Source organism: Equus asinus, chromosome 8, assembly GCF_041296235.1.
Source record: "Equus asinus isolate D_3611 breed Donkey chromosome 8, EquAss-T2T_v2, whole genome shotgun sequence".
Lineage (NCBI taxonomy): Eukaryota > Metazoa > Chordata > Mammalia > Perissodactyla > Equidae > Equus > Equus asinus.
This window is the reverse complement of record NC_091797.1, coordinates 20,055,110-20,073,327: the sequence shown is the minus strand read 5'-3', so window position 1 is coordinate 20,073,327 and position 18,218 is coordinate 20,055,110. Positions and strand designations below refer to the sequence as shown.

At 52.0% G+C, this 18,218-nt stretch overlaps 1 protein-coding gene across 2 annotated transcripts in view; it reads left to right on the top strand.

Annotated features, from left to right (window-relative positions):
• Nucleotides 1-16,668, top strand: part of RUNX2 (RUNX family transcription factor 2) — a 315,890-nt gene extending 299,222 nt beyond the window's left edge. The window contains exon 7 of one of the 2 annotated variants that reach the window (XM_044776782.2): nt 15,279-16,668. In XM_044776782.2, the coding sequence (XP_044632717.2) occupies nt 15,279-15,850 (572 nt within the window). In that variant the 3' untranslated portion in view covers nt 15,851-16,668. The remainder of the gene's footprint in view (nt 1-15,278) is intronic. The other variant, XM_044776780.2, reaches the window with a different exon arrangement.
• Nucleotides 16,669-18,218: the final 1,550 nt, after the last annotated feature.

The following is an 18,218-nucleotide window of genomic DNA, read 5'->3' as shown; positions in this document are numbered from 1 at the left end:
GGAACCACCATGCTCCTGTAACAGGCGAACACACAGGTTCCGCTGCAGAGGGACTGCTGCGTCACACAGAGGTTCGGTGGCCCCTGAGCTGTACTTTCTTCACCACCCCACCAGTACTCTCAACTGTGGAGAGAAACCTGAGTTGGCCTGCAGACGTTCGTTGTGATTCTTAGAAACTCGGATGGTTGTCCAGAGCCATATCATGTGCCTGATTCTTGAAGAATCCTGCCCCTCTTTGTAGGGATGATGTCAGGGGGAAATGAGGATGAAATGACGGGAGTAAACACTCTGCCACCAGCGATGCTGCTGTGGACGGCAGTGGGTGTCAAGGTCCTTTTCCAAGCGGGCTCTGTTTCTCAAAGCTTGCCTGCTGGTGGTGCCCTGTGGGAACCTGCCTGGCGTCTCTAGACTCCCTGGCCCTCTCCTTGGCTTGGCCCTGACAGTGTCCCCTGCTCCTCGCCTCCCCCCACCCAACATTGCCAACATTCCCGGGAAGCTAGAAGACCTCTTCTCTCTTCCCCCTGATTTGAAGAAAACAAAACTGGCCCATGGACCAGGTCCATAGAGCAGTTCGGAGGCTTCCAGGACAGGGGCACAGGTCCCAGATCCTTGTCACCTGGGCCACCAAAGTGAGCCCCAGGGAGCCAAGAGGTGAGAGTTACCAATGAGGGGCTCCAAAGAAGTTAGACCAGGTCCAAGAAGGCTGGCAGCAGGGGTAAGAGTTGTAATTAAGAGTCATTGGAGCCCAGTGCTGCATCTGTACTTTTCTTGGCTTTGATGCCTTGGTTGCCCTGATGCTGGTACTGCTGGCGGAGGACCACTGAGGCATGTGGCTTTTTATGAAGGCCTTGTTGTGGAAAGAACAGCCTTGAATACCCCCTTATTATCCCAGGCTGAAACACACACGGGAGCAGACTTGAGCAAGTGGCTCATTTGCCAAAGGGCTTCTTCTGCTTGGGACAGTCCAAGGTTCTGGAAGACGAGCCTAATTGTGGCTTGAAGGAAGGCAGAGGCATTGGACTTTATTAAGCGTCGGCCTGTCCACGAGTGCTGGGCACTGTGCAAAATTCAAGAGAGGAGCTGACGCCTATGGCAGCATGGGCCAAAGGGATGTCAGTCCCTCAAAATATTCCTCCAAAAGGGGGTTCGAGGTTAAGTAGATTTGGAAAACTCAGAATTCTGCATCCCGGATGATTGCTGTGCCCTTTATCGTGTTACAGTTCTCAGAAGTCCCACAGCGAGGAAACCATTTAACTTTGTCCGCTCAGAATGTACCTGCTTTACTTGATCGTGGAACTGAATTGTCATGGAGCTCCATCTAACAGCCCGTGGGAAACGTAAAGTAAAACGTGGTAAAATAAAGTAAGGAATGAAATACAGGTGAGAGAGACAAGTGACGAAGGTTTTCCCCAAAGCACAAGGGATTGAGTAAGATTTCATCATGGACACACGCAGGGTTTAACATGTGGTGTTTTCTGGTTTGGTTTCCATTTCTGCGGAGAAGACCGAAGCCTGTTGGGGGCTGCTGTGTAACTGTATGAGACACGGTCCCGACACTCGTCTTGTTGAGGAGGCAACATGCACACAGACACACCCCAAGAGGACTCACTGTCCGCAAGAGGAGAGCAGGATGCTGGAGGGGCGAAGCCAGGGCGGCTGAGTGGGAATGGAGACCAGCAGGAGCAGAGGAGGAGCCAGTGTTGCTGAGCCTGGGGAGGTGCAGGGGAAGGAGTAAGGCAGGACGCAGTGGCAGGGGGGGCCGGGGCAGGAGGAAGGCGCCTGCTGCTGCCTGTCCCCAGGCTCAGCCCCACTTTCCCTCTCCCTCACTTGCTCTTCCACTTTGGGGGGAGCAGAGAGATTGGGCCCTGACAGAATTCCTGGATGAGGACCGTGGGGGGGTGGCAGCGGCTGTCCGGGGCTCTGCATGCAGAGCCGGCCAGTGCAGGATCAGCCACGTCCTTCTCTGGAGAGCCCACCTGCCCTGCACTGAGGCCAGGGAGGTGCTCTCCTTTGAGGGGCCACCCTAGTTTGTCCAGTTAGCCCCACGCTGAGGGTGGAAAGTGGAGGAAAAGTGGCTCAGGGTCCTTTTTGTCACCTGGGGACTGTCCTCTGTCTCTGTGGCCTCGGGACTGGCAGGGGGAGTGGGAGAGAGTCCACGAGTGTGTCCCTGATCTGGATGTGTTTCTGTGTGCCCTGAGGAAGATGTGACACATGCAGCATGCCCAGGCGCCAGGCCGCACCTGTTGACGGACACAGCTGTGGCCAGGGCAAGGGGCCTTCTTGGCCGCTGCCTGCCGGCCACCCCAGCAGCTGCCTGGTGTTTTCCCACATTCCAAGTGTGCGGCTGATGCCCGGAAGCCTTGAGTGGGGAACCGCCTCCCCGGGTGGCAGGGCTCTGCTCTGTCACCATGGCAGTGACCTAGACCCCGAGGCGGAACCAGCCTCCGTTTCAGTGAGGGGACTCAGTACCTTGTTTCAGCCACCGATCCGAGAGGCAGAAGCAAATTTTACAGCCCAGGGCTCAGAGTCAAATTTATTTTAAGTTATTAAAATGTATGACATCTTAAAAACACGAGATGCAGGCGGGGAGCAAAGGAGTGGCAGGCAGGAGAGACGAAGAGAAAATATCAAGGTGGAAAGGGTCCATCTCCAGCCAGCTGGCTCCCGTTCTGACACGACGCATTAGGAGGGAAAAGCTTTTGGCTGCATTAAGAAGCGAAAAGGCAGAAGTGGAAGAAGACTTTTTTAAAAGGTAAAGAAAAGCAGGCCAGGAAATTACTTAAAGGCTTTCTCAAGACCTCATAGCTCATGGTACTTGTTCCAAGTAATGTAAGACACCGCGGAGGGCAGTCACAGCAAACATGACAACTAAGCAGAATTCCACTCTGCAATAATATTTTTTTTCTCGTGTAACTTCTTTAATCCAAGGGCCTTAACACACTTCACAAATTTGCGATAATTAAACCTCCTCACATGCCTGTGGGAAGGAGGAGTGTTGTTTTGCTCATTTTATATATAGGTGAATTACAGCTCGGAGAGTTTGAAAGTATTTCCCGAGCCTGCCAGAAAGAGAGGCCTGCCCGGGGCTCAGAGAAACCCCGGGCTCCAACGGCCCCCTGTCCCTTCTGCGGGCCTGCCGCGTCTCCACAAGCAAACAGCAAAGTCCGGAGATGGTCAGCTAGGAAAAGGAAAGGTTCTGTTAGTTTTAAAATATATATATATTTAAAAATTATAATAGAAATAATAAATACGTAGAATAAAAATTTAATAACAAAAATTTAAAAAGCACAGCTGAGATTTGATTCCTTTTTACCCAGTGGCCTCATTTTATTCTCTTGTTTTGCCTTCATAAGTAAGTGAAAAGGCAGGAATTTAGAAAAACAGTTTTTTTCCAAAAGGAGAAGAAAAGTGAAGAGTCGTCTTCGATGGTGGTGAGATGACGAGAAGGGAGGCAGTTCGGGGGAAGGGGAAGAAAGGGAGATGGGGGAGGAATTACCTTCCTCATCCTGGTTGAAAGAGCCCCAGGAAATATTTCTCTGACGTTTTCCTTGGGACAGCAAAAGGTGTAACAGCGCTGGGAGCTTTGCCTCCAATTGGGATTTTCCTTCCCAAGTTAGGCTTTCAACAGCGGAGGATGCTGGGCTCTTCCTCAGGGTCTCCGGCTAGAATGAAGAGAAGGGGGCTAAGTGGGCAGAGGGGTGCTGACTTGAGGGCACCAGGTCTCATTGTCATCAATGCCTATGCACCTCACCTGGTGTCTGCCCTTCATTTTCTGCATTTGAATGAGAGGGCTAAAGATATTTGTTCCTGAACTCAGGAGGGCATTAGAAATTCTAAGCTATCATTAGAAAAGGCTTTCATCTTCTTTGGCCCCACAGTGATACGTGTCCCTAATCATGGTGATACCGACAACCCCTTGCTGTTTGCAGCGTATCTGACAGTTTGCAGAATGCTTCCACATGTGTTCCCAACAACCCCGTGTGACGCCAGGCTCCACAGACGGCCGCCAGTCTCGTTTTAACGCTCCCTTTGTTTTAATTCCAGGATCTTTCGAAGGATGTCATTGATCCAAGCGCTTCCCCCCAAACTCCAGGGGTAATCACAAACCATCACTAGCTGAGACTGGTCGTAGCTGGTGTCCACTGGCAAGTGACATCCAGTCCTGGTAGTCAGACCGTTCACACACAAAGCTGTAATTAATCTGCTTTGTTTGACTGTTTCAGATTGGTTGTCAACATCGATAAAATTGAACCGATAATTCTACCCACCTACCTAATCCAGTTTACTTTCAGGCGGTGTGCTGGGTTCCCAGATCTTGTCAGGACATTGTCCATCTGAGCTACGCTCTTTTGTCTCTTCTCCATTCCTCTTCTCATCCCCCCTTCCATTCTCTAAATACCCCAAATACAAAGATCGACAGAAATTATACAAGAGGGCTTAATTCTGATGGGAGGTGAAGAGCATAAATAAAGATCTTTCTGTACGTCTGGAGAATGTTACTATCCTGATTAAATGTGGTGTGGTTCCCTTATCTCCCCTAATTTGGGGACCATATGGAGGGAAAGTTGGGGCGGTGGGGGCCTTGTAGATTTTCATCCTCAGTTACTCAGCAGGGAGATGCTTTTCATGGTGTTCCAGAAGGGAGGGGTACCACTGCGAGTCATACCCTGGGTCACAGTGCATCACATTGACTCATGGCCAGATCTTGAGAAAAATTCACAGAAGTCAGGAAATTCCCAGCGAATGCTCTCATTTCACCCTCTGTTGACCCTGCAGTGAGAACATAGGTAGAGTCAGCCTGGAGGACGGTTTTAAAAAAGGAAAAATCAAAGCACTTCTGTTGCTTCTGCATGCCTGTGGCAGGGCAGATTCCTAACGGGCCTGGCTGAAGATGCAGAATCGGCCTCGAGCCCCGGTGACCCGGGGCAGCCGGCGCTGGTCTGTTTCTTCATTCTAGACTCTTATTTTGCTAAAAGATCTTTCCTTCCCCCTCCTTGGCTTTGCTTCCCCTTGGGGAGCAGCATCCTTCCTTCTGGGCCAAGCAAGATGCCCAAGACCTCCCCTTCCAATGGATGGAGCCAGATTTAGAGTTGGGGTTGCTCCTTCGAGCTTCATATATAATTGAGGCTGGCACAAAGGGTTATCATTAGGAGGAATGGCATGAAATGAAGAAAAGGGAGAGCTGGGACCCAAATTAGGAAACACTTCCACAGGAGAGACACAGTGGCAAGGCTGGGAGGTCTAATCTCCGAGGAGTTCTTCAGAGAAAGGACTGGATGCTGAAAGTGCCCGGATGGGCAATTGGGGGACCTAACATGGCCCTGCCGTCTCTCGGGATCGTTTGCTTCTAAGCGCAGGGTGGGTTGTGGTAATAGTGGCGACGGACACCAGAGGCCTCGGTTGTTCAGAGCCAGGGTCTGTGCCCAGGCTGCCTGGAAGGCTGACAGACAGGGTCATCCGCTGAATACGTTTATCAGGCATGTTTGGAGCTGGGCTTTGCTGCTTTGGTCCCTACGATGACGGAGGGTCCTGGGTCCTTTCCTCTGCTCTGCCCCTGACTAGGGAACACCATTGTCTAGAACCTGGCTGCTTACTGCCATGGGAAATGGGCCATGGCCGCTCCTGCTCTCTGGGTAGGGTGGCCCACTGCTTCCTTCCTCAATGTGGGTGGATGGCTTGGCAAGGGGGCATGGCGAACAGGCCCGGGAGTCTTCGTCTCTGAGTGCTGCCCCAGCTGAGCTGGTAAGTAGACGTGCATGTGTCCACCTGCCACACCCCAGAGGTCCTGGAGCCTTGTCGTGCGAAGGGGGCCTAAGCCAGCCTTGTGGGGTGGGCACAGCTGTCCTGGCCACCTCCCGCTCCGCCTGTTGGCTCACAGGGGGTGAGCTGGCAGCACAGGGCTCCAGTTGTTCCCCCAGCCCCCCGCCAGACTGTCCCTCCTCCCTGCATGCATTCCTGGTGGCGCCCCAGCTCCCTGTGACCCCGGGTTCTAATATGCTTGGGTTCGCTCAGACTACCCGGCTGGCTCTGCTGCGGGCTTCCTGGCCTTGTGAAAGCCAAAATGCTGTATTTTACAAGCCAGCTCTTTCCATCAAGTGCATCAGCAGCCCGCTTTTTATAAGGGAGATGCCCCCTTGGTGAGCTCTCTCTTGGGGGACAGGGCGGGGGGGCCTGGCCTTCAGCAGGGTCTTATTATTACTATTTTAATGACAGTTTTAAAAGATGGAGTTCAAAGGTGAGTGACCCTCCAGGAGGAAGGATTAAATGGGTTGACTTGGGAACTGCTCAACCCTGGAGGCACGGCTCAGGAACACAACCTATTCGAATTTTCCTCCACGAGCCAAAGTCGGTTACGGTGTGGGAATGTCTTTTTCCTCCCCCCTCTCCCTTTCTCCATACTACAAAAATATCCATGCCAAGGCATATACAGCTTGGATAAACATCTCTTCAAAAATTCACATAAAGATATTATATATAGTCACACGTCTCCTGCTCAGAGACACACATAGAGATATCCTTCACACCCTATATGTAGAAAACAGTCCATTTAGAAATTGGCAGAGCAGCCCTGCCTGAGTGAGTGGAAAAGCTTGGCTTGAGGCTCAACAAACAATCCTGTAAAACCCACGCTTGCTTTTATTGAATGATGATGCACGAAAGACCCAGGGTGGCCAACTGGAAGGAGGGCAGGAGCCAACATTCACAGCATTGTCCACCCAGGGTGGCAGGAAAGTTTCTTTTTGTTGAAATTCAATCTATTCCTAGAAAAAAAAAATCGCTTCTCATACTGGTTGGCTGGGCTCCACTCTTGTGTCGCTTTCTTCTCTAATATCATTTTAGCTCCTTCAATGTCCAAGATGTTACTTTTACATTTGGTCTTCTTGCCTCCAGCCTCACCCCCTCCAGTTCGGCCTCCACAGGGCTGGCTGCCAGAGTAATCCTTTAAAAGTGCAAATCAATTCTATCACTCTCCTACTTAAACCCTTCGGTGGCTCCCCATTGCCTGCTAAAGTTCAAATTCCTTAGCTCAGCAGACAAGCTCCTCAGCCGTCTGTCCTCGCTACCTTTTAAGCCACTTCATGCAAGGCTTCCAGCGCCCTGCACCCCACCCTCCAGCTATTTCCAGCTGTGTTTCAGGCCACAATGTCCCAAGCGTCATGCATTTGCACATATAATTCCCCCCACCTGGAGTGCTCTGGGGATATGAGTGGGACAGCGACAGCATCTGCTGCACAGGGCATGGGAGTCAGAAAGCTGATGTGGTGGGGTGGGGGTAGCCCTTCCAACTAGCGTGTGCAGAAAAGGCCTCTTGAGAAGGTGACTTGGAGCAAAGGCTGAAGGAGGTGAGGGAGGGAGCCATGCAGATATCCAAAGGAGGAGCATTCCAGGGAGAACAAACAGCAAGTGCAAAGGCCCTGAGGTGGGAATGTGCCTAGTACCTTGAGGGAATAGTTGGAACAGAGCAAATGAGGAAGGGCTGGGGTGGCTAGTAGCCTGGCTGAGGACCATGGGGCTCTCGAACTGAAACAATTTCCACCTTTTTTCTGTGGCTAGTGGAGCTGGTGAGAAGGTGTGACTCTGAGGAGCTAGCTGGGCTGTGAAATGCTTGGAGGGTTGAAATCAGTGTGCTTCTGAAAGGAGAATGGGTCTAAAAGTGTCAGGCTCTTTACTTTCTTCCAGTCTGTGCCCACACAGCCTCAGCAAAGCTCTCTGAGAGTTTTTCCCCCTCGTGACTGAACGAGGAGACATCTCTGATGACACGGTGATGTTTAGGTCCAGGCCTGGGTGGGCGATCCTCATCCTTAGGGGCCTCCTGGGCATGTTAACCCACATCGGATCTGCAGGCTTCTCAACAGCAGTTTATCAGTTCTTCCTTCTTCCTATCTTACAAACAGTCCCAGAAATGTCATATGTCAGCCTTCTCTCAAACGTTCGGATAAAGTTCTGAATTGAGGTGTCGTACCTTCCCCCACCCGCGTTTATGGTGGTAAAATGTTCATCACGTAACACTGACATTTTACCCACTGTTAGGTGTCCAGTTCTGTGGCATTAAGTGTCCTCACACTGTTGGGTGATCGTCAGCATCGTCCATCTCCAGAACATCCCCCACCTCCCCAACCAGGACGCTGTACCCATTAAACAGTAACTCCCCGCTGCCCCCCACCCCAGCCCCGGGCAACCCCCCTCTTCCTTCCGTCTCTGTGAATTTCACTTCCCCAGGAACCTCACACAGGGGGAACCATACAATATTTTGTGTATTGGCTTTTGTGACTGGCTTATTTCACTTAGTATAATGTCTTCAAGGTTCGTCCACGTAGCGTGTGGCAAAACTTCCTTCCTTTTTCAGGCTTTTTTCCTTTTAAGGCCAATATACGTATATATTTTGTGTATCCATCCATTCCTCCACAGACACTTGGGCTGCTTCCACCTTTTGGCTGTTGTGAATGACGCTGCTGTGAATACGGTTGTACAGATGTCTGCTCTCCCTTCCTTTTCTCCCCCACTTGAAAGGTCCTCCCTGGGCAGGAGCACCTTTTGGCTGCTTGAGTCCGTCTCTGTGGCTGCTCTTCTCCCTTCCCTGCTGCTTTGCTTAATTAGCTCCATGGATGGTGGACACTCCTTTCTCATAGCTCAACTCTCAGCCGCTAGGAAGTTAGAGCCTGGATAATTCACACAGAAGTAAAGGGTGGTGACTTTTCCCATGTCACTCCTTGGGAAGTCACTAATGCTGCTGGAAAAGGAGACCAAGGGTTCCCCCTGGGCTGAGCCTTCTGATCCTCAGAGGCTGGGGACTACAGCGATGGGCAGTGTTTTTCCTGGGAGTCAAAGGGCACATCCTGGCCAGGGCTGCTGGGCATGTCTGCAGAGGGCCTGGTCTGTGGCTGTAGCAGAGTCTGGGGAAAGACAGCCAAGGCCATGGTGTCGGTGGCCCTTGGGCCAGCCCGTCCCACTCTGGCTATAGGCTGCCATTCCACCCTCCGCACTCAGCCGGCCTAAGCAGCACTTCAACTTGAACAAAAAAGGTGCAAATGGCAAAAGAAATTTACATTAAAAAAGTTCACACACTTTCAGAATAGAAGAGGCCCAGATGTGGCAGAGAAGGGAATCAACCTGACCAAGCACTGGCATGGCAGTCGGCCACAGACCAGGCAGGATGTGGCTCTTGCCAGCTGTGGGCTTTGTCCAAACTATGCAAATTCTGCGAGCCTCAGTTTCTGCATTTGCAGACGGGTAGAGAGTCATTGTTGGGATATTAGTATTAGAATAACCTGGGGCGTTTTAAATCATAGGGCAGCGTCCTCAAAGATGCTGATTTAATTGGTTGGGGCCATCAGCAGTGTTTGCAAAGCTCCCCAGGAGATTTTAATATAAGTCGAAGTGGCAAGTCACTGGCTTAGAGTGTGCAGACCCTCCCAGAACCTCGGCCTTCCTTCCCGGCCTGCCTCTCGGGCCTGCTGAAACTCTGTAAAGCGCACTCCCTCCTCCACGTGGAACAGCCCGTGGCATCAGCTGCCTCGATTCACATCCAGGCCCTGTGACCATGAGCAGGGGACATCACAGAGCAGAGCCTCAGTTTCCTCAACCGTCAAATGGGATTAAGAGTCCACTTATCGTTTTCCTCAAAGATTAGAAGTGATAGCGCGGCGTGTAGTTTGGAGACAGTGAGCGCTTCACGGAGTGTTGGCTCGCATTGCGAGCGTGGTCAGGGTCAAGCCAGCAATCCGCCGGTCTCCCCTGCAGCCAGCCCCTCCCACGCCCTCCCCAGGGCTGTCCAGCCCCAGCTCTCCTGCGAGCTGCGTTCCTGGGAGATGCCGGTGGGAGCTCAGGAGCAGACTGAGTCAGAGGCGTGTGTAGACTTGACTCACCAGGTCTTAAAACCAGAAGATTGCCCTGTGGGTCTCATGACGTTCCTGGAAAATAAAAGAAGTGAATATTATCGGCTTGAGTTCATCAGACACTCACCCTCCCTCTTGCGGGCCCGGTATTCTGAAAGGAGCAGGCTGCAACCCAGCCGAGTCTGCACCATCGTCAGAGCGAGCGCCCAGCCGCAGCCCTGAGAGATGGTGCTTCTCCCGCAGACAGGTTTCATCCTCATCCCGCAGCCTTCTGCTTTCTGGGCCCCTGAGGCTGCCCAGTGTCTCCTCCCTCCGGGCTCCTGGGAAAATGGTCCTGAGGGCCGCCCCTGGTGAGGTGTGTCCCAGCTGAGCTATGCTGGAGGGCCGGGTGTGGGCTGGGAAGGGGCCACCCAGACTCTAGGGAACAAGAAAGGGAAAGTGCCCGTGTTTCTGGAAACTTGCACTGAAGCGGCAGCCGGTAGGGCCCTCATTTCTCTGATGCCTCCTTTCCCCACACCCCACATCCCTGACGATATAACATTCCCATGTCCCAGCTGTGTCTAGAATCTGTCTACTCCTCTGCCACTCCAGAGCTACCACACTATAAAAAGCCATGGTTGGGGCTGGCCCCGTGGCTGAGTGGTTAAAGTTCCATGTACTCCGCTTCGGCAGCCTGGGGTTTGTGGGTTCAGATCCCTGGTACAGACCTGCTCTACTCATCAGCCATGCTGTGGAGGCATCCCACATACAAAGTGGAGGAAGAATGGCATGGATGTTAGCTCAGGGCTAATCTTCCTTAAGCAAAAAAAAGAGGAGGATTGGCAACAGATGTTAGCTCAGGGTGAATCTTCCTCACCAAAAAAAAAAAAAAAAAAGAGCCACTGTCATTCTGTAATTTCTCACCTGCAACTGCAAACTCTTACCTGGCCTCCCTGTTCCTACTCTGTCTACTCCCTGCCCAACACAGCCAGGTAAGCTTTTCAAAATACAAAATTGATTGTATAACACACACCCTTAAGCTTAAAACTTTTTCAAAATTTTCCACCGCTCTTAGGATAATAGCAAAATTCCTTAAGTTCAACAAGGCCATGTATATCAGGATTTGGTTTGACAGGGGTCTGAATGGATAAGACTTTAAAAAGTCTGCAGTTGAACCACCCAGGATTGGTACAGCAATTTGTCAGAATTATCAGGGACCCAGTTCTCTGCTCTGTCCTCCTTAGCCTATGGTTTCCACTTCATGGTCCAATGGAGCTGCTTGAGCACCAGCCATTGCAACTAAATCTCAGACACAGGAAGGAGGAATTGCACACAGCTCTTTTACTGGCATCTTTCTGTCCAGAATTTAGTTACATGGCTACAGCTAGTTGGAAGAGAGGCCGGAAAATGTAATCTTTGTTCTAAGTGTTCATGGACCAGCTAAAATTGGGAGGAAGAAGAGAATGAGGATTGGGCGACACTGGCAGTGTGTGTATATCACACATTACATCTTCTGGCCCCTATTCTCCTCTTGAGCTTCCCTCCCCTAGCCCTCTCCACTCCTGTCATGCTGGCTTTCTCTAGGAGTCCCACAGCTTTGTGACACTCCCTCCAGCCACAAGCCCTTGCTCTTGCTTCAGCAGTCTCCCCTCTCTTCCTACGTAACTACTCACCCTTCAGAACTCTGCTCAAGCAGCACTTCCTCAGGGAATCTTCGTTGATTAGGTCAAACCCTCCTATTTTAGATGCTTACAGCATGTAGAGCACATCACTGTTGCGATCCCACATTTGTTTATGCAATTATTTCATTATTTTCTCATTGACCACAGTGAGGTCAGGGTTTAGGTCTGGCTTTGCAAACCTTGCAGCATTCTGATGGGCTTACTAGGTGCTCAGTAAATATTTGTTGCATGAATTAATGAATACATTTAGCTATTATCTAGTATACATAAAAAAAGACGCTAGGACTCAGCGAACAGTTTCCACGGGCAAGTGGTGGCAGGTGGCCAGGAGGGCTGGGGAGAGTTCTAAATGATTCATTCAGATCGAGCAGGCTTTCGGGGTGGCAGAGAAAACCCTGACCTGGGACTCAGGAGACCTGTTTTCTGGTCTCAGCTCAGCCACCAAGAGCTGGGCTGCTGCCTGGAGACAGTGAGAAGCAGTCGGATGCTTGATATGGTTTGAAGGTGGAGCCCACAACCGTTACTGGCAGATTGGATGTGGGGGGTGAGGGAAAGAGAGGCATCCAGGATTAATCTTGGGTGTTTGGCTGAACAAATGGAAGGTCATTTACTGAGAAGGGGAAGAAGGAGAGAAACAGGTTTTAGGGAGATGCTCTGAAGGGCTTATTTCAAATGAATCAGAGGTCCCCATAGCCAGCCGCACACTTCAGCTCTTCCACATGCATCCCCTGGAGAAAGCCAAAGCCCCAGGCTGGTGGGTGTACATGGTGGTGACAGGGAGTGCCAAGTGGGTGTAACAAAGATCAGAAAGCTTGGCCTTTCAAGGTGCCCAGCTGCCAGCCAAGAAATGATTCAGCCTGACTCAGGATTAAGATTGAATGGAAAGTTGTCAGGAGATCTTGACCCACGGGCTTGGTAGGGAGCAGCCACTTCCTGCTAAAGGTCAGTGACGAGGAACAGTATATCCGTGCACGGTCACTGCAGAAATCCTTGAAAATTCGGGAAAGCATCATTCCATCACATGCCTAACATCCTCATGCATTTTCTCCCCATCTTTTTTTTACACACTTTCCTAAAAGAAGTTGAACTCATCCATGGGACACGATTTGGCATTTCCTTTTCTCACGAGACACCAGAGCACATGTTTCTAAATTGCTTTCCAGAGAGGATGTGCCGGTCAGCTCTACTGCAGACCGTGGATTCGAATGACTCTCTCCTGGCGGTCTTGTCAGCAGCGAGCGCTAGCATGAGAACGCCATGAAAATTTTACAGGTGAAAAATAGCAGTTCATTGTTCATGATTACTGCAATTCATAATCCATTATTATTTTAACTTGCATCCTTTTGTTTGTATCAGCAAGACCCTGATATTATTTTGCAGTGATCACTGAAGCTGCATAAAACCAAGTCATTGATTCAAAAGCTTATGTCCCAAATCAGGGATAAAATGCTCAGTTGCTCCGACGGGAGAGACCTACATATCGCTTAGCTCAGCTTTTAGCTAAGTGGGGCTGGAACCAACAGCCAGGGGGAAGTTCTGGGAAGGGACGGACTTGTTACAAAGGTGCTTCTGTTCTTTAATTCAGCCAGGTGGGGCTGAGTCCTGACAACCTGATGTCTTTTGAAGTTTTAGCTGAAACAACAGTGAAGGGCTTTCCTCTAGAAGAAATCTTTGCCCCCCACCCCCTCCAGCTGGGGCTCTTCGCTTCAAGGCTTTGCTGGAGACTATTAAGCTAACAGCAGGCGGGGCCACCTCCCTTATTCCCCTGGCAGCCCAGAATGGTCATGAGCAGCACTGTTACTATCTCCACAGGCTTGCAGGTTGCATCTCGACACCTGGTTACTCCAGTTTCTATGAGTCCTGTGCTTTATCACCAAGCTTGTCTATTTGGTCTACACCTTTGCTACGCAAAGCATGCCCCCCAGACCAGCAGCTTCCACATCACCCAGGAGCTGGCTAGAAATGCCGGGTCTGGGCCCCACTCCTGACCCACTGAATCACAACCCCCCTTGGAGCCATGTCCCAGGGGAATGCCATGCACATTAACATTTGAGAAGCGCTGACCTGGAACATCTGTGTGCTCACCCATCGCATCTTACATGTCAGTCTCTATTTGATTTAATATATAGGCCTCTTGTCCGCTACAAGAGTTGGACGTGTGAAGTTCATTAACATCTTTCTCACGTAAAACCAGAGCAAACGGTTTGCAGAGTTTCCCTTTGATCGTTTTCAACTCACAGGAGTTACGCACTTAGAAGTGTTCCCGACTCTTGGTTTAGGGATCTTCATGGAAACCTGAGGAAATTCATTTCTGGGGGAGGAGAGGTAGTTCTGTGCAAGCTGACAGCAGAAAGCACCCAGGAAATTTCCATCAGAGAAGCTTTTAGGCTTCCCCTCAAGTGTTCTCCCCCGAGGAACAGTTGTCTCCTGGTTCCAGGCAGACGTAATTCCCAACCACACGACGTGGCTGGCGGAACATCTGGGGCCCGTGGGCCCCGTGAGAGGGTGCTGGGTGCTGAAGGCCGAGGGAACAGCTCTTGCCAGGTGATCAGGGCTCCTCTGAGCGTCAGCCAGACGCAGATGAAGGAACCGCTCACCCATGACGGGCGGCAAGAGCACACCTGTTCACATGCAGTGGGTGGTGTGTTTGCTCATGGGCTTTTTCATCACGCCACTCCCCCCCACTATAAACTGAGGTAATCCAGCAAGCTCTGCCTTTGAAACGCTCCGCATCCCTGCAGGGCAGGGCATAAAGGTGGGCACCCAAACAGGCCGTGCAGAGAGCCAGGAGCAGACACTCTAGCTGGAATGGGGAGGAGGCCTCGGAGACTGGGCTGCAGTAAGACTCGGAACTGCGTCCAGGATGAGCCGGGACCATCTCCCCAAAGGCGATGAGCAGGGTGGCTGAGACAACTGAGTTAAGGTCCCGCACATTGATGTGGATCCTTTGATCTGAGGTCAATAACCCTTGTTAGCATACCCAGTCACAAGGTGTGGCAGCTCCTTTCTACCCAGAAGCTCAAAGGATTAGGAGAGAACTAACACAGGTAGGTTTGTAAGATGCTTCCAGGTCTTAGAGGGCGGCCCACCGTGAACTCAGATCAATGCTTCAAGTCGAAGACCTTTGAAGGCAGAATGATCAGTCCTGGAAGGGTCCTGGGGTGGGGAGCGTCCCTGGGCCCAACCTTCTCCTACAGATGGGGAGATGAAACCAAGTCCCCAAGGGGGAATGGGACCGGCCCAAGGTTCCATGGCATTTTCTGGCAGAGCAAGCGAGACAGCGCAAAGGTCTTCTGGCTCCTGGCCTCAGACTCTTTCAACTCTGGGCTGAGAGCTTGGCTTTGCCAGGGCAGCGGAGGGGCATCTGTTGAACACACTTCTGCTTCTGAGAATAGCGGGGAGGTCCCTCCTTTCACAGTCCTCACCTACTGTCCCTGGCAAGATTGCCCCCAAGGAGGCTGCAATCTTGGCCTCGTCTGGAGCTCCTACGCCTCTGAACACCTTTCCAGGAGCGTCCCCTCCCCAGACCTCAGCACAGACTCTCACCCTCCAGGCCCACCCTCCCTGCCTCTGAATTCCTGCGTGGGCACCACCCCCTCCCACTTTGTCCTTGGTTCATTAACTGCTCATATGACCTGCTTCCTTACTCGATTGCCAGTCCGGGCGTAGGAAATGCATTTCCACCTTCTCATTCAGTTCCTTTAGTCCAAATCACTTAGCAGAGCATACAGTTGACACTCAATAGATGCCTAAGTGACATTTCTTGTTTCTTCCTTGACAGATTCAGAGCCCAGTACCTTGGACTCCCAGTCTTCCACCACCTTGTTCCTCTCCTCGGAGGAGCCAGGCCCCTCCACCACCGCCCTGCCATCGTCTCCCTCGTCTTCCTGCGAGCCCCAGGCCTTGTCCCCCGGCCCCTCGGCGCTGACCCCGCTCCCCGCAGCCGCTGGGCCCCCTGGCTCCGGCGCGCCCCGGCGCACAGGCCTCTACTCAGTTGTCGCCTCCTCTCCGGACGCTGGTCCGCGCCTGGTCGACTGGCTGCCCGGCTGTCCCTCGGCCACCCCCCCTGGCGTCCGAGGGGATGAACAGGAGCGGCTGGCCCCCACCCAGGGTCCCGAGAGGGGCCGCGCCCCGCGCCCGGGCGCAGCGGGCAGGGACGAGGACCCGGGTACCTCCCCGCCGCCCTGCGCCCGGCCCGCCTCTTCCAGCTTGGAAGCCAATGTTGGGGACATCCTGGTGGAGTTGCGGACGATGAACGGCCATCTGGACACCATAGCGAGGGCCCTCACCAAACTGGCCTCGTCCCTGGGGCCTCAGCCCCAGCCCCCGCACGATGCCCCAGACGCCAACTAATGGAGCTGCCCGTGGACCGTGCATCCGAGCCATGCTCAGTAAAGGGGGCCCCAGGACGCCAGGCATCCCCGCCTGTTCGTCACCCAGGAGCCAAGCAAACCCAGCAGAAGAGGGGACGACTCTGGACGACTCTGCTCGAGCCACTTAGCAGAATGGACCTCCCCCAGCATTTCAGTCTGAAATGATGGCGAGTCTCACGCTCTCTCCCTTGCGAGGCTTTCTCAGTCTCTCCCACCTGCCCCACTCCTCTGGGCTCTCCTGGCCCTTCAAATGGCTTTCTCTTGTTTTGGAAAAGGCCTTGAGCTCCTGGCAGAAAAAGTGCTCTGAGACGGTGGTGGCGCCCTGGGAAAGATGCCCAGAAAACCACCCTCTCCCATGCCAAGTCAGCGACTTCTGAGTGATGTGGCACATCTTCTTCTGCAGTTTATATCACAGCTGTTTACAGTGACTGTCCTTAGGAAACAGCCTGTACCTTAATAGCTAAAGGGATCCTATAAAATGTGCACTAACTTCTCTAGAACAAAGTGGAGGGAAGGCAAGTGCAAAGCATCTTAGGAAAGCAAAAGTTCAAGGGCAGCGCCGGCTTTCCTCTCGCGAGTTGTTGATGGTGTATCTTGTATCTGGTGACTTTTACATGTTTCTTTCAAAAGATATTTTTGGGAAAATAAATTTGTTTTTTCCTTATTACGACCACACTTCAACAAGTTTGGAAAATAGAGCAGTGAAAAAAATCTGACGTATTTGGAGAAGAGGGGGGTATTTAAGTCTTTCTTATGAATAAGAAAGTATTTTGTGAAATAAACAAAATTTTCATATGTACTTCCTGGGTGTCGGCCCCTCTATGCCACATTTCTTCCTGTGCGTGGGCTCCCCCTCCTTCTCTTCTTGTTACTTGTCCCAGCTCTCCTTTACTCCTTGAGTCATAGTTCAACTTTTCTCATGCTTCCAAAGAAAAAGCTTCTAAAGGTTCTCAGGATTCCTCACTAAAACTCCCAGATCTCCCTCAGCTTGGTAAATGCACCCCTTTTCTCTGGATTGGAGCAGAAATCGAGTCACAGAGTGACTAGGCAATATGGAGGAGGCCAGCGACCCTGACCTCCACTCAACAGGTGCCAGGAAACCACCCTCCCTAATCCTGACAACCAAACATGTCTCCAGACTTTGCCAATGTCCCCTGGCTGAGACCCAGATGGACCAGAAGTCTAGAATAGTCCCTGGCCTCCAGGACCTGACCTCCCGTAATGAGGTAGAGCTCTTCCCACCTTCTGATCTGAACTAGAATTTTAACAAAGTGTGCTCACTTGCCGGAAGCAAATGTGCTGTTCTTTCTCCAGAAACAAACCAAGGGTCGGAAACCACATTGCCCAGAGTAGAATCCCACCCCTGAGCATTTGCTGGGCTCCCAGCTGGTGCGCTGGGGCCGGTAGCTGCCTGGTCTCTGCAGTTTCTGGCACCCCCACTGCCTCTCTCACTCGGTGTGCAGGAACCACCTGGAGAGCTTGCTAAGATGCAGATTCTGCTTCAGCGGCTCTGGGGTGGGACCTGAGACTCTGCACTTCTAATCGGCTGTGGGGGATGCTGATGCTACTGGCCCAAGACACACTCTGAGTGGTAACTGAGGGGTGCTAGGGGGTTGTCTGCTTTGGATTCCGGTTGCCACCGTGCCCCAGGAGCTGCTGCTTGTCTTTGCACGACAGTGGCCTGGATTCCTCACCCTCTTGCCAAAACTTTCAATGCAGCTTGTGGGGACTTTTATTTTTAAAGCCAAGGTGAATTAGGTCTGGCTACCCACTTCTAAAGAAGCTTCAGTGGAGTTCAAACTAATTCATCCAACGCTAATTGAGTGTCTACAATGCTGGCACCCAAGGGGACATGAAGATGAACAGAATAAGGGCCCTCCCCCCAGGGCTCCCAGACTAGTGTCTCACAGAGAGGGATTATCAGCTTCTGGCGTGCAAACATTCTGAAGGGGGTGGGGAGAATGGCAGTCACATGGAGACCAGCCTCCTTGGGGTTTGACTATGGGAGGGCTATTGAACCCCTCTGAGCCTCACTCTCCCAATCTGTGTCAAACGGGGATGATGCCCTGCCAGGGCCTGCGAGGATCCGATGTGGCTGTGATGGGGACTGTGCGCTCAGAAAATGCTGTCCAGATACCCTTTTGCGGTTACGGGGTATTGTTACTTCCTCCTCCTGGGCCTGTGTCAGGAGACACCCTGCGGAGGGAGGGTCTCACGCGCAGGTCTGAGCTGCCCTGCCGTCTCTGAGGGACTAAACCCGACCCCCTTCTTTTTTTCCAGGAAGAGAATCCATGGCTCAAAGTGACCGTCTTTGTTCTGCTCTTTAGCTGAAGAAATAGCTAAAGTGG